Source organism: Geotrypetes seraphini, chromosome 11 (assembly GCF_902459505.1).
Source record: "Geotrypetes seraphini chromosome 11, aGeoSer1.1, whole genome shotgun sequence".
Classification (NCBI taxonomy): domain Eukaryota; kingdom Metazoa; phylum Chordata; class Amphibia; order Gymnophiona; family Dermophiidae; genus Geotrypetes; species Geotrypetes seraphini.
Window position 1 is genome coordinate 8,337,356 of NC_047094.1, and position 13,463 is coordinate 8,350,818.

The 13,463-nt window shown below is 44.1% G+C and overlaps 1 protein-coding gene across 4 annotated transcripts in view; it reads left to right on the plus strand.

The window, feature by feature from the left end:
• SHMT1 (serine hydroxymethyltransferase 1) overlaps nucleotides 1–13,463 on the plus strand; it is a 72,764-nt gene that overhangs the window by 45,609 nt on the left and 13,692 nt on the right. For all 4 annotated transcript variants that reach the window (XM_033914818.1, XM_033914821.1, XM_033914820.1 and 1 more), the window contains exons 10-11: nucleotides 7,409–7,525; nucleotides 11,621–11,731. In XM_033914818.1, coding sequence (XP_033770709.1) covers nucleotides 7,409–7,525; nucleotides 11,621–11,731 — 228 coding nt within the window. The remainder of the gene's footprint in view (nucleotides 1–7,408; nucleotides 7,526–11,620; nucleotides 11,732–13,463) is intronic.

Sequence of the window (13,463 nt, forward strand, 5' to 3'; positions counted from 1 at the left end):
GTCATTGAGATTTCTGAATCTCAATGGCCACGATTTTGGTCCTGGAGATTAAGATCTACAAAGTCAGCATCTATGAGTCAAACTTGGTTGTTTTTGTTACATAGAACTTTATGGACCCCTACGCGTTTACAAAAAATAGATAGTACTAGATCTAATAGATGCTGGCATTGCAGAGTAGAAGTTGGGACATTAGATCACTTAATTTTTTTTGTCCCTGTATAAATGCATTTTGGAAACGAATTTGGCCCCAAATTAATGAATTACTAGAAAATCATGTAGGACTCTCATATGATACTATACTATTTGGTACAGCAATGAGAACTCAGAGTCCGATTTCAGCAAACAATAACAAACTATTATTAATATTGACAGGGGTCGCCATGCAACAAATAACTCAAAATTGGAAGGACTACACCAAATTAAATTTTACATTTTGGTGGAATTCAGTCTGTCATATATACAAAATGGAAAAAACAATAGCATTACAACAGGGAAATATTCATAATTTTAAGAAAATTTGGGAACCGTTGACTCGATATTCCAATGATCAGGTTTCATAGCACATTAGTAATGGATATATTAGATTGGGGAAGGGTGGGAATGTATATTATATGGATTTAAGAAATGAAGAAAGGGGAGGGTTATATTTTATTTGATAAGATGAATTACTTGTAATCACAATTTTTCATGTATTAATTGAAGTTTATGTAAAATTAAATTATTGTAAGAATGAAAAATTTATAAATAAAATATTAAAAATAAATAAATAAATAAAATGGATTTAATTAAAATGGTTTCCTCAACTTGGAAGAATAAATAAATAAATACATAAAATGGATTTAATTAAAATGGTTTCCTCAACTTGGAAGCCTTTTTGTGTCAGAATTGGCCGTATGTTCAATCGTGCTGCAAGGTTGGGAAGGATCTTAATCCTGGAAATAATATTAAAGTGTAAATTTAAACACAATTCTGGGAAATGAATATCTGAAGAGTCGCTGTACCTTGGGTATTTCTCCTGTTGTGTCTAGAGCAGGGGTGTCAAAGTCCCTCCTTGAGGGCCGCAATCCATTCGGATTTTCAGGATTTCCCCAATGAATATGCATGAGGTCTATGTGCATGTACTGCTTTCAATGCATATTCATTGGGGAAATCCTGAAAACCTGACTGGATTTCGGCCCTCAAGGAGGGACTTTGAGATCCCTAGTCTAGAGGTAATGTTCTGCACTTAAAATGTTTGTTTATTGAAAGCTTCTTTGTAGGAAAATGTGGCCCTAAGAACATCTGGTTCTTCTGTCTTTGTGTTTTTCAATATGTTAAACTGCTTTCCGGTTTGTATGAAATAGCATTTATCCCAGGACAAGTAGGCAGCATATTCTCAATAGTTGGTGATGTCACCGACAGAGCCCCGCAGCGGACAGCCTCGAAAGCAGACTTTCTTGAAGATCTTTGAGCTTCTGAGTGCTGCACTGCACATGCGCGAGTTCCTTCCCGCCCGAGTTAGGGCGCGCGTCTCCTGTGAGGAACCTCAGTTCAATGTTTTCTGCGGAGCCGAGAAGTTCTCTTCTTTAGCTCTGCAGCCTTCGTTGCCTTCTCTCACCACAGCTTTTGTTATTTTATTAGTCGCTGTGCTCGCGTTTCGTTATTCTTTTCTTTCTAACATACCGTATTTTTTTAATTTTTTTTTTTTTAAACCTTTTATTTTTTTTTTTTTTTTTCGGCATCGGCCTTATGGCCTAGGCCTGGCCGCTTACCTCGTTCGGTACTTCAGGCTTCGTTTTTTCTATGTCCCGGCATCTAACCGAGTTCAAAAAGTGTAGCCAGTGCAACAAGACCCTTTCAGTCACCGATCCCTATAGTCGGTGTATTGTTTGTCTGGGTCCTGAACATTGTCCCGACGCTTGTTCGCACTGTGCTACCCTCCAACCTCGGGCCCTTCGTGGGCGCCGTGCCAAACTTCTTTAACTTTTTGGCACGATGGACCAGCCGGCTGACAAGGTCTCGGCTTCGGGGACAGCCTCGACCTCTAAGTCCTTGACCTCGACTCCAGCTTCTGCCTCCACCAAGACCTCGACCTCGAATCCTTCGGCCTCGAAGGCCTCGGCGGCACCTCCTCTGAAGACCTCGACGGGTAAGTCTCCTGTCTCTCCTTCAGGTACTACTTCTAAGAAGCCTCCAGAGTCACAGGCATCCCAGGCCATATCTACCGGCCTACCTGCCTCGACTAGACCTCCAGCTAAGTGTGCCTCCAAGCATCGGGAATACTCAATCTCGAGATCGCTCTCCTTGAAGCGCACTGCTGCACCTTCGAGACCTGGTCCTTTTGTCTCGGTGCCCATGTTCAAGGATATGTTAAAAGCCATTCTGACCACGCAGATTTCCTCGGTCATGGCTCAACTCATCCCGTCCTCGACCCAGCTTCCTGTGAGCCAGCCTGAGCGGCAGTCTGAGACCCTGGTGGAAGCACCTAGAGGCAAGCCTCGGAAGTCTCTCCGGTTCTCGTCCAATGAATCTTCACCTACTCCTCGGACACAGTCTCCTCCACCTCGACCGAAGCATTGCTCGAGGCATTCGAGACATCTCACTTCCAAACTTCCTCAGGAGACATCTCTTCAACAGAAACCTTATCCTTCTTTGGATACTGAGACTTCTATGCCTCGTCTATCCAAGGCTACTGAGACTTCTTCCAAATCTAAACATAAGTCTCACAAAGCTATTACACTGGCTGCTTCTCCTCGAAGTCCATCGAGGTCGAGGACTCCTCCATCGAGACCGCCTCCGAGGGAGCCTTCTCCTCCTGCCTCAACCCACTCTGTTCCTCAAAAACCGGGAACTTCACCATCAAGGGTTTTGAAGCGCAAATACTCAACTCACTCCTCCTCAAGCAGGTAATGCAGCTTCCTCAATCACTGTACGCCTCGACTCTGAGCCTCTGTCTCAGTGTTCCAGAGAGGCTTCTCCCTCCTACTCAGTAGTTCCTCGGTCTCTGGAAGATGCCTCGACCTCGAAGTCTACCTCTTTTGCCAGGTTCGTCTTCGATATGGGAAAAGCTTTACAACTGGATCTCCACTCTGATTCCAAGTATACACCTGAATACTTGGCCAACATGGAGTTGCCTCATCCACCCAAGGAGACCTTAAGGCTTCCTATGATTCTAGTATTGAAGCAAACTTTCTTAAGGAATATGGAAACTCCTTATTCCAGCACAGCCATTCCATCCAAGCTGGAATCCAGGTATCACACAGTACCCTGCAAAGGCTTCGAGAAATCTCAATTATCCCATCAGTCTTTGGTGGTGGAATCTTCTTTAAAGAAAGCTCATCCATCTAAGCTTTACGCTGCGGTCCCTCCAGGCAGGGAGGGTCGTACCATGGACAAGTTTGGCCGCAGATTATACCAGAATTCCATGATGGCTAACAGAATTCTCAATTATAACTACATTTTCATGACTTATTTTAACCATTTCCTCAAATTACAGCCTAAATTCTACCCGGCTCTTAAGGAACAAAGTCTTCCAGAATTCAAACAGATCATCAGAACTCTGTCTCAACTTCGCCTCTTCATGTTGCAAGCCACATACAATGCTTTTGAGCTCTCTTCTAGAGTTTCGGCCTTTGCAGTAGCCATGCGCCGTCTTGCCTGGCTCCGCATTGTTGATATGGATCCAAATCTGCAGGACTGTCTAGCCAACTTGCCTTTACCAGGTGAATGAGCTCTTTGATGACTCTATTGAGGCTGCTACAAAGCGCCTCTCTGAACATGAGCGCTCTTTTGCTTCCTTGATTCGGCCGAAGCCTAAGACCCCTCCTGCTCGGTCATACAAGCAATCACCGCGTCATTATCCCCCAAAAAACAACACCAGCTTTCTCCAGGCCTCCGCCTAGAAGGCCTCCACAACAACGACAGCAGAAGGCTCAGATTCTGCTGCGTCTAAACCATCTCAGTCTTTTTGACATTCCCATTCTGAGCATGCCAACCTCCCTGCATCACAATTCTCTTCTGCCCATAGGAGGTCATCTTCACCATTTTTAACACCAGTGGGAGATGATCACCTCATATCTCTGGGTTCTCACCATCCTTCGGGAGGGATACTCACTTCACTTTCTTCAGGTGCCTCCAGATCACCCGCCAAGAGAGTGTCCTTCCAATTCGTTGCAACTTCCCCTTCTTCTTCAGGAAGCTCAAGCTCTTCTTCGCCTTCGAGCTGTCGAGGAGGTTCCTCTAAACCAACGGGACATGGGCTTTTATTCCCATTATTTTCTAGTCCCAAAGAAGACGGGGGATTTGCAACCCATTCTGGACCTCAGAGCCCTCAACAAATTTCTAGTCAAAGAGAATTTTCGGATGCTATCTTTACCAACCTTATATTCCCTGATGGATCAGGGAGATTGGCTATGCTCTCTGGATCTCAAAGAGGCTTACACTCATATCCCGATTCATCCAGCCTCTCGCAAATATCTTCGATTCAGGGTGGGGAATCTTCATCTACAATACAGAGTTTTTCCTTTCGGACTCGCCTCATTCACCAGAGTCTTCACGAAATGTCTGGTGGTGGTGGCTGCAGCCCTCCATGCCTAGGGTCTTCAAGTTTTTCCATACCTGGACGACTGGCTTATCAAGGCCCCCTCTCAACAAGGGGTTATTGCAGCGACCCAACAGACTATTATGTTCCTCCAAAGTCTGGGGTTCGAAGTCAACTTTCCAAAATCCCAGCTGACCCCATCTCAGTCTCTCCAGTTCATTGGGGCTACTCTAGACACTGTCCAGCTCAGAGCGTTTCTACCTCCACCATGTCGGGATATCCTCATTCGCCTTTGCCATCAAGTGTCTCATCTCGCATCAATTTCAGCAAGACAAATGATGGTTCTGCTCGGTCACATGGCTTCTAAACTAAACTAAACCTTAGGTTTGTATACCGCACCATCTCCACAAGCGCAGAGCTCGGCACGGTTTACAGAGGTTGAGAGGAAAGGAACTACAAAGGGATATAGGAGAGGGACTGAGAAGATAGAGAGGGAACAGGGTACTAGAAGTTTACGTGACTCCTTTTGCCAGACTTCACCTTCGCATACCTCAATGGACCCTGGCATCTCAGTGGCAACAAGCTACCGACCCGCTTTCTCAACAAATTACAGTTAACTCCTTTGTTGAAGCAGTCTCTCCACTGGTGGATGCTCTCTTCCAATCTTTCCAGAGGTTTGCTGTTCCACAATCTCCCTCATCAGAAGGTTCTCACAACAGACTCGTCAGCCTACACATGAGGAGCCCATCTCGACGGACTCCGTACCCAAGGCCATTGGACTTCTGCAGACCGTCTTTGTCACATCAATCTGTTGGAACTCAGAGCAATGTTCAATGCTCTCAAAGCTTTTCAACACCTTCTTCACGACAACGTAGTCCTTGTCCGGACGGACAACCAAGTTGCCATGTATTATGTCAGCAAACAGGGAGGTATGGGATCTTTGTCAAGAAGCTCTGAAGCTGTGGGATTGGGCAATCCATCAGAACATCTTTCTCAGAGCTGCATATATTCAAGGTCAGCACAACTGTCTGGCGGACAAATTGAGTCGTCTTCTGCAACCTCACGAATGGACACTCAATTCTTCACCTCTACGTCAGGTGTTTGCTCAATGGGGGACCCCTCAGTTAGACCTCTTTGCGTCTCCCCTCAACAACAAACTGCCTCAGTTCTGCTCTCGAATATACTCTTCCCAGTGTCTCGAGACAGATGCTTTTTTCCTGGATTGGACGGGTCATTTTCTCTATGCCTTCCCTCTGATTCTCAAGACTCTTGTCAAACTCAAGACAGAACACGCCACCATGATTCTGATAGCTCCTCGGTGGCCCATACAACCGTGGTACTCTCTTCTACTTCAACTCAGCACCAAGGAGCCTCTGCTTCTACCAGTTTTTCCCTATCTGCTTACTTAGAGTCAAGGATCCTTGCTACATCCCAACCTACAGTCTCTACACTTAACAGCTTGATACCTTTCAACCTAACAGACTCTATACAGTTCTCTCAGTCTGTACAAGATATTTTGGTAGCTTCCAGAAAGCCGTCCACACAGCAGTGTTACAGCCAGAAATGGACTAGATTTTCTGCTTGGTGTTCCACTCGCCATATGGAGCCAATGTCTACCTCCTTGGCTTCTGTTTTGGATTATTTACTTCACTTATCATATTTGGGACTTCAGTCTACATCTATCCGAGTCCATCTCAGTGCGATTGCTGCTTTTCATCAGCCTCTTGATGGGAAACCTCTGTCTGCACATCCTGTGTTTCCCGCTTTATGAAAGGACTTTTTAATGTTCATCCACCATTTAAACCACCCCCAGTGGTCTGGGATCTCAATGTTGTCTTGGCTCAATTAATAAGGCACATCTCAAGTACCTTACTTGGAAAGTAGTTTTCCTGATTGCCCTCACGTCTGCTCGAAGAGTCGGTGACTTACAAGCTTTGGTTGCGGATCCACCTTTCACAGTTTTCCATCATGACAAGGTGGTCCTCCGTACTCATCCAAAATTCTTATCTAAAGTTGTTTCAGAATTTCACAACAATCAATCTATTGTTCTTCAGTATTTTTTCCAAAGCCTCACTCTCACCCTGGAGAAGTGGCTCTCCATACTTTGGACTTGCAACCCACTCAACCTCACAGAACAGCCCCACCCACAACTTATCATCTTCTTCGATCCAAATAAGTTGGGGCACCCTGTCTCGAAGCGAACCATCTCCAACTGGATGGCTGCTTGCATCTCTTTCTGCTATGCTCAAGCTGGTCTCCCTCTGCAGGGTCGAGTCACGGGCCACAGAGTTAGAGCTATGGCGGCATCTGTAGCTTTCCTCAGATCAACTCCTATTGAGGAAATCTGCAAGGCTGCCATTTGGTCCTCGGTTCATACATTCACGTCTCATTACTATCTGGATACTTTCTCCAGAAGGGATGGCCATTTTGGCCAATCTGTTTTGCAAAATCTTTTTTCTTAACTTGCCAACTCTCCCTCCATCCCATTATGCTTAGCTTGGAGGTTACCCACTGTTGAGAATATGCTGCCTGCTTGTCCTGGGATAAAGCACAGTTACTTACCGTAACAGTTGTTATCCAGGGACAGCAGGCAGATATTCTCACAACCCACCCTCCTCCCCTGGTTGGCTTCTTAGCTAGGTATCTGAACTGAGGTTCCTCACAGGAGACACTCGCCCTAACTCGGGTGGGAAGGCACTCGTGCATGTGCAGTGCAGCACTCGGAAGCTCTTACAAAGATCTTCAAGCAAGTCTGCTTTTGAGGCTGTCCGCTGCGGGTCTCCATCGGTGACGTCACCCACTGTTGAGACCTGCTGTCCCTGGATAACAACTGTTACGGTAAGTAACTGTACTTTATGGGTTGTGTTCTGTTTCCATTTTTTTTCCCAGGAGGTTCAGACAATCATTTGATCTTGGTTGACTTGCGTAACAAAGGCACTGATGGTGGGAGAGCAGAGAAAGTGCTTGAAGCATGTTCAGTGGCTTGTAACAAGAACACCTGCCCAGGTGAGTCCAAGTTCACTCTTGCAAAGCCAACGCCTTGTACCAAATTCGGCTTCTATAACTTAAAAGGGTGGCTTTAAGTAGGATTCCCCTTAATCTTGTCACAGCTAGGCATTAATGATTCAGATCTTTGCATTCCCTCCTTTAAAATTTTATTGCTTTATGAGAGACAATTAAGTAAAAAAAGCAAAAAGTGGAGTTGCATCTAGAAACATGATGGCAGATAAAGGCCAAATGGCCCATCCAGTCTGCCCATCCACAGTCTCCATTATCTCTTTCTCTCTCCAGGAGATCTCACATGCCTATCCCAGGCCCTTTTGAATTCAGGTACAATCTCTGCCTCCACCGCCTCTTCCGGGAGACTGTTCCAAGCATCTGCCACCCTATAGAAACATGATGGCAGATAAAGGCCAAATGGGGGAATGAGGATAATGTCTTACTGGTAACAGTAGTCTTTATTCGATACAGATCAAACTGACCTGATATGGTCCATTTGAAGCCTACATTATGGGTCAAGTAGTTGGAAGCGCATATGAAGTCTCGTGGTTCAATCACTAATCCTAGGCCTAATAGACTACTGCAACATACTATATCTCCCCTGCCCAGCAACCACGATGAAACAACTTCAAACAATACAAAACACAGCCCTAAGACTTATCTGTTCTTTGAAAAAAACCACATCACAGAGGCATACCATGACTCAAACTGGCTCCCAATCCCACTTCAAATTCCATTGCCTACTCAAAGCTATAAACGGAAACAGCCCAACCTACTGGAACAATCGACTAACTTATTCCACCTCAAACAGACATAGGAGAACCCACACAATATTCACACACCCGCCAACCAAAAATGTCAAATGAAGAAAAATGTATGACAACCTATTGGCCACCAGAGCAGCGAAACTGGACCGACAACTCACCAATCTGCTGACTTCAACCACATACTACAAAACCTTCAAAAAAAGAAACAAAAACCCTACTCTTCAAAAAATACATAAAACCAATATAATACTACCAATAATGTTCCGAACTCCTCCTGCGATACCAACCACTCCTTAGCAAATTAGAAAATGTTCAAACTATTCCTTAAGTACTTCTTAATATCATAACAATTCTTATGTAATCCGCCTTGAACCACAAGGTAAAGGTGGAATAGAAATCACTAATGTAATGTAATGATACAGAGAGATAGATGCGTCAGGAAGCCAAATCACCATGACGAGCGATTGAGCTAGAGATTACCTTCATACAAATTTTATATCAAATAAAGACTTTTGTTATCAGTAAGACATTATCCTCATTTTTCTTCATTCCCCCCGGTTGAACATAAGAATAGCCTTACTGGGTCAGACCAATCAAGCCCAGTAGCTCATTCTCACAGTAGCCAATCCAGGTCACTAGTATCTGGCCAAAACCCAAGGTGTAGCAATATTCCATGCTACCAATACAGGGCAAGCAGTGGCTTCCCCATGTCTTTCTCAATAACAGACTATGGACTTTTCCTCCAGGAACTTGTCCAAACCATTCTTAAAATTCCACTTTTTGTTTGTTTTTGGCTGTTTCCCTGGAGATTTTTGTTTCCTCTTTTGAACAATTATGTCTGGCAGATGGGCACCTTAACCTGCATTTCTTGATGCCACAGATAAGTTGCAGCTTCAGTATCATCAAAGAGAGATTAAGATCTGCACTTCCTTGACACTTGACCCTTGATCTTTGGAACCTTCTATATGCTGTCTTTTGAGATGCTCTTCTGCAAAGTCATCCTGGGTACCATAAACATGCTTCAAAGCAGATAAAATTAAAACTATATTGAAACTTGATGGCAGCTAAAGGCCAAATGGGCCATCCAGTCTGCCCATCTGCAGCATCCACTATCTCCTCATCTCCCTGTAGGTTAAATTTCTTTACACTTCCATTGTAAGGTCATAGAGCATTATTGTTATAAGCTAAGGCTCTTAACACTTGCATTGTGAGATCATAGAGGTTTATGGTTAGAGAAACATGATGGCAGATAAAGGCCAAATGTCCCATCCAGTCTGCCCATCCACAGCATCTACTATTTCTTCCTTTCCCTAAGAGATCCCACGTGCCTCTCCCAGGCTTTCTTAATTTCAGACACTGTCTTTGTTTCCATCACCTCTACTAGGAGACTATTTCATGCATTTACTGCCCTTTCTGTTAAAAAAAAAAAAAAAAAAGTATTTCCTTAGATTACTCTGTCCTGAGCTTATCACCTCTTAATCTCATTCTATTCCCTCTCACTATGGAGTTTCCTTTCAGTTGTATTTAAACATCTCTATCATATCTCCCCTTTCCTCCAAAGCATACAGATTGAGATTGTTAAGTCTGTCCACGTACGCCTTATGACAAAGACCGCCTTCCTTTGGATCGACTCCATCCTCTTTATATCTTTTTGAAAGTACAGTCTCTAGAATTGTATATAGTATTCTAAATGAGGTCTCGCCAGAGTCTTATACAGGGGCACCAATACCTCCTTTTTCCTACTGGCCATACCTTTTCAATCCGTTTGACCACCTTAAGATGACATATTGTTTTGTTTATAGGTTCAATAAAACTTTTAAATCAATAAAAGGAGAAATTTGTTTGTACCCTAGTTGTATCCCTTGCATAGCACATTCCTTCGTGTTCCTCCAGCAGATGTAGGCACCCTGTGCAGTCTGATAGGCAGATCCTAGGAGAATCTATTTGAGCTGGGTCCCTTCCTCACCTTCCACCCCCTTCCAGTTGATGCTTCTATCTGTTTGCCTGAGTTGTCCTCTGCTAAATTTGAGAGGAAGCCCTTCAGAGTCTGCCCCAGGGGCAAGATTGGGCTGAATGCAAATTTTTGTGATAGGTAGACAATGTTCCTCTACAGCTGTGACAACCAGAGGCAGGGTGGGGTCTGGTGTGAAAGTGGGATGTGCTCCACTACGGAATCCCCACTAGGCTGGTGCAACCAGAAGTTGGTTGTATGAGTGTCATAGAGCGACCTGCAGATTACATGATGGTTCCTGTAGAGCAGTGTCTCACGATCTTTCTAAAGCCAGGGCACACTAAACTTAGTGTCCGCAGCTTGAGACACCAGGCAGTGCGTGATGCCATCACAGCGACACATGCGCAAAGGCCCTTCAAACAGGCCCTGCATCGCAGTGGGAGGTACCTGCAAGGAAAAGGGCTGGAGAGGAGAGGCACTGGCGGCTGGCACCTCTCCTCCTCCCCAGTGTTCCACGGCACACCTGAAATCTAAGGAGGTACACTGGTGTGCCGCGGCAGTTTGAAATACAGTGCTGTAGAGCATGGATGCCACAGCTGCACAGTGGCTGGCACCATATGTTTTTAGAGCAATGTGCCAGTGTTAATTCCTAAGATCAACACCATTCCTGTGATCAGTGCAGCCTGCAGCATGTTAAGGTAAGCTACGGCCTGAGTAGGGGGGGGCTGTGTGTGTGTGTGGGGGGGGGGGAACTCTAAGGAACCACATTTTGTTGGGAACTAGTTCCAGAGCTGGATTAAGGCAAAGGTAAACTAGGCATGGACCTTAGGCTAAAAGGTTTAGGAAGGCCCTGTCAGTATTGCCATGGTTGGGTATAATGCATTTTCTGTGTCCGGATTTAACCATGGCACGATCCAGCTAGTGCCAGGTAGTTAGATGAATTCCTAACACACTTCTGGGATACTGCTGCTGAAAATGTTTACATGCCTGTTTCCTCCATTATATGGGATCTCTCTTGTGCACATTCATTAGGGATATCCTGAAAACCCGACTGGCTGGGTTAAGAACCACAGCAAAATCCAATCCTGCCGTATAGGATTACATTTCAGCCAAGCATAGACAGAAGGAAGATCCACTAATGTTACAAGTAGTACTAGAAACAAGAATAGTCAGATTTGTATAATAAAGATGAGCCTTGCTGCTTGTTACTTCTGGTCTTTGCTCTCTTCTCTTATACTAATGCTGTCTTTTTAAATTTGAGAAGCATTCAAGGATCTCCGGAGGTACACAACTTACTTGCTTACTTATTTATGTATGTATGTTTTTTATTTTGTATACAATCCTTCCTAAAATGGTTCCCATTACATTGCCGTACCTGCACAGGAGACAAGAGTGCCTTGCGCCCCAGCGGCCTTAGACTTGGTACCCCAGCTCTAACTTCCAGAGGACTTAAAGAGGATGATTTTAGGAGAGTGGCAAATTTTATTCACAGAGGTGAGAGACAAAACATAATTATTCTGTAACCTACTAAAAGATTAATGCATTGAAGGGGTAGTTCTATAAAGCTTGTTTTGCACACAGCAAAAGACCTGGAGCAGAGCATAATCTTATCTATGTGTAAAAAAGTATGTGAATGGAAAGAGTGCGTCTGCTTTTTGTCAGATCTGTGTGTAGGTCTAGTTTAGAAAGAAGAGGAGGAGTTAGTGTACGTGCACATTTCATAAAATATGCGCATACACTTTTAAGGGCCTGAATACTGCATGCTAAAACCAACCAGCACATAAACTCCTGTTCTAACTGCTTAGCACAGGTTGGGGTGGTTTATAGGTGTAGATAATGCTGATCACACCTTGATAACTAACATGTAAGATGTTACCAAATATAGAGAATGACACGGGGACAGAATATGTCTGTCCCCATCCTCGCGGTTAACCGCAAGAAACATGAGAATAGCCTTACTGGGTCATACCAATGGTCTATCGAGGCAAGTAGCCAATTCAGGTCACTAGTACCTGGCTAAAACCCAAGGAGTAGCAATATTCCATGCTTCCGATCCAGGACAAGCAAAGGCAAGACTATGGACTTTTCCTCCAGGAACTTGTCCAAACCCTTAAACCAGCTACACTATCCACTCTTACCACAACCTCTGGCAATGCGTTCCAAAGCTTAACTATTTTCCAAGTGAAAAAAAATTTCTTCCTATTGGTTTTAAAAGTATTTCCCTGTAACTTCATCGAGTGTCCCCTAGTCTTTGTAATTTTTGACGAAGTAAAAAATTGATCCACTTGTACCCATTCTACTCCACTCAGGATTTTGTAGACTTCAATCATATCTCCCCTCAGCCATCCCCATGTGTCATTCGTTAAGGAGAGAGGAAGAATCAGAGTATGGAATGGGCCCAGCCACTGACCCTGAAGCCTTGCATTGAAGAATGCTGGTGTAGGACAAAATTTTCCCCATCCCGCAGGAACTCATTTTCCCATCCCGGTAAGTTCTTTTCCTGTCGCAGCCCCATTCCTGCAAGCTCCATCCTCATCTGCACAAGCCTCAAACACTTTAAAATTATAAGTGTTCCAGATTTGTGCAGTTAAGGTAGAGCTTACATGAATAGGGCAGGGACAGCGACAAAACTTGGGATGGGGAAATTCAGTTCCTGCAGGAACAGGGAAAAATTTGTCCCTGTGTCATTCTCTAAATTCTTTTATTTTACTACTTAAGAGACCACTGATTCATTTATTGCTGTTTCACTGCTCTGATTTAGTGGCAGTGTAGTTTCTCTCTCCCTCTTAAATATATTTTAGATTTCTTATGGCTTATATAGTAGACTCAAAGTAATGTTCAATGATTAACCATCACGATGAAAATCCAGCCCAGGACTATGGACTCCTGATAACCAATAAGATTTCCTAAAGGCAACCCAACTGAAATCTACTTCTACTGTAGTTTCAGTTCTGATCCGACAGATGTGTTCTGTGACCACTACAGTTCCCCGGTTGTTTATCACCATACTTAAGTACCACCATTTCTTAAGAGTCAATACGTAAGAATGGGGGAAACGGAGATCTCTCTTATGCATTGTTTTAAAAGTCTGTTCTATTATTTCTGAAGGGATCGTAATATTCATGCAGAGTCTCCTGCCTCTTCTACCATTAGGTCCAGCCGTTGCCTTGAATGTGATTGAGCCTTTATTTTACTCAGTTTAATTTCTCTATTTTAAAATTTCTAA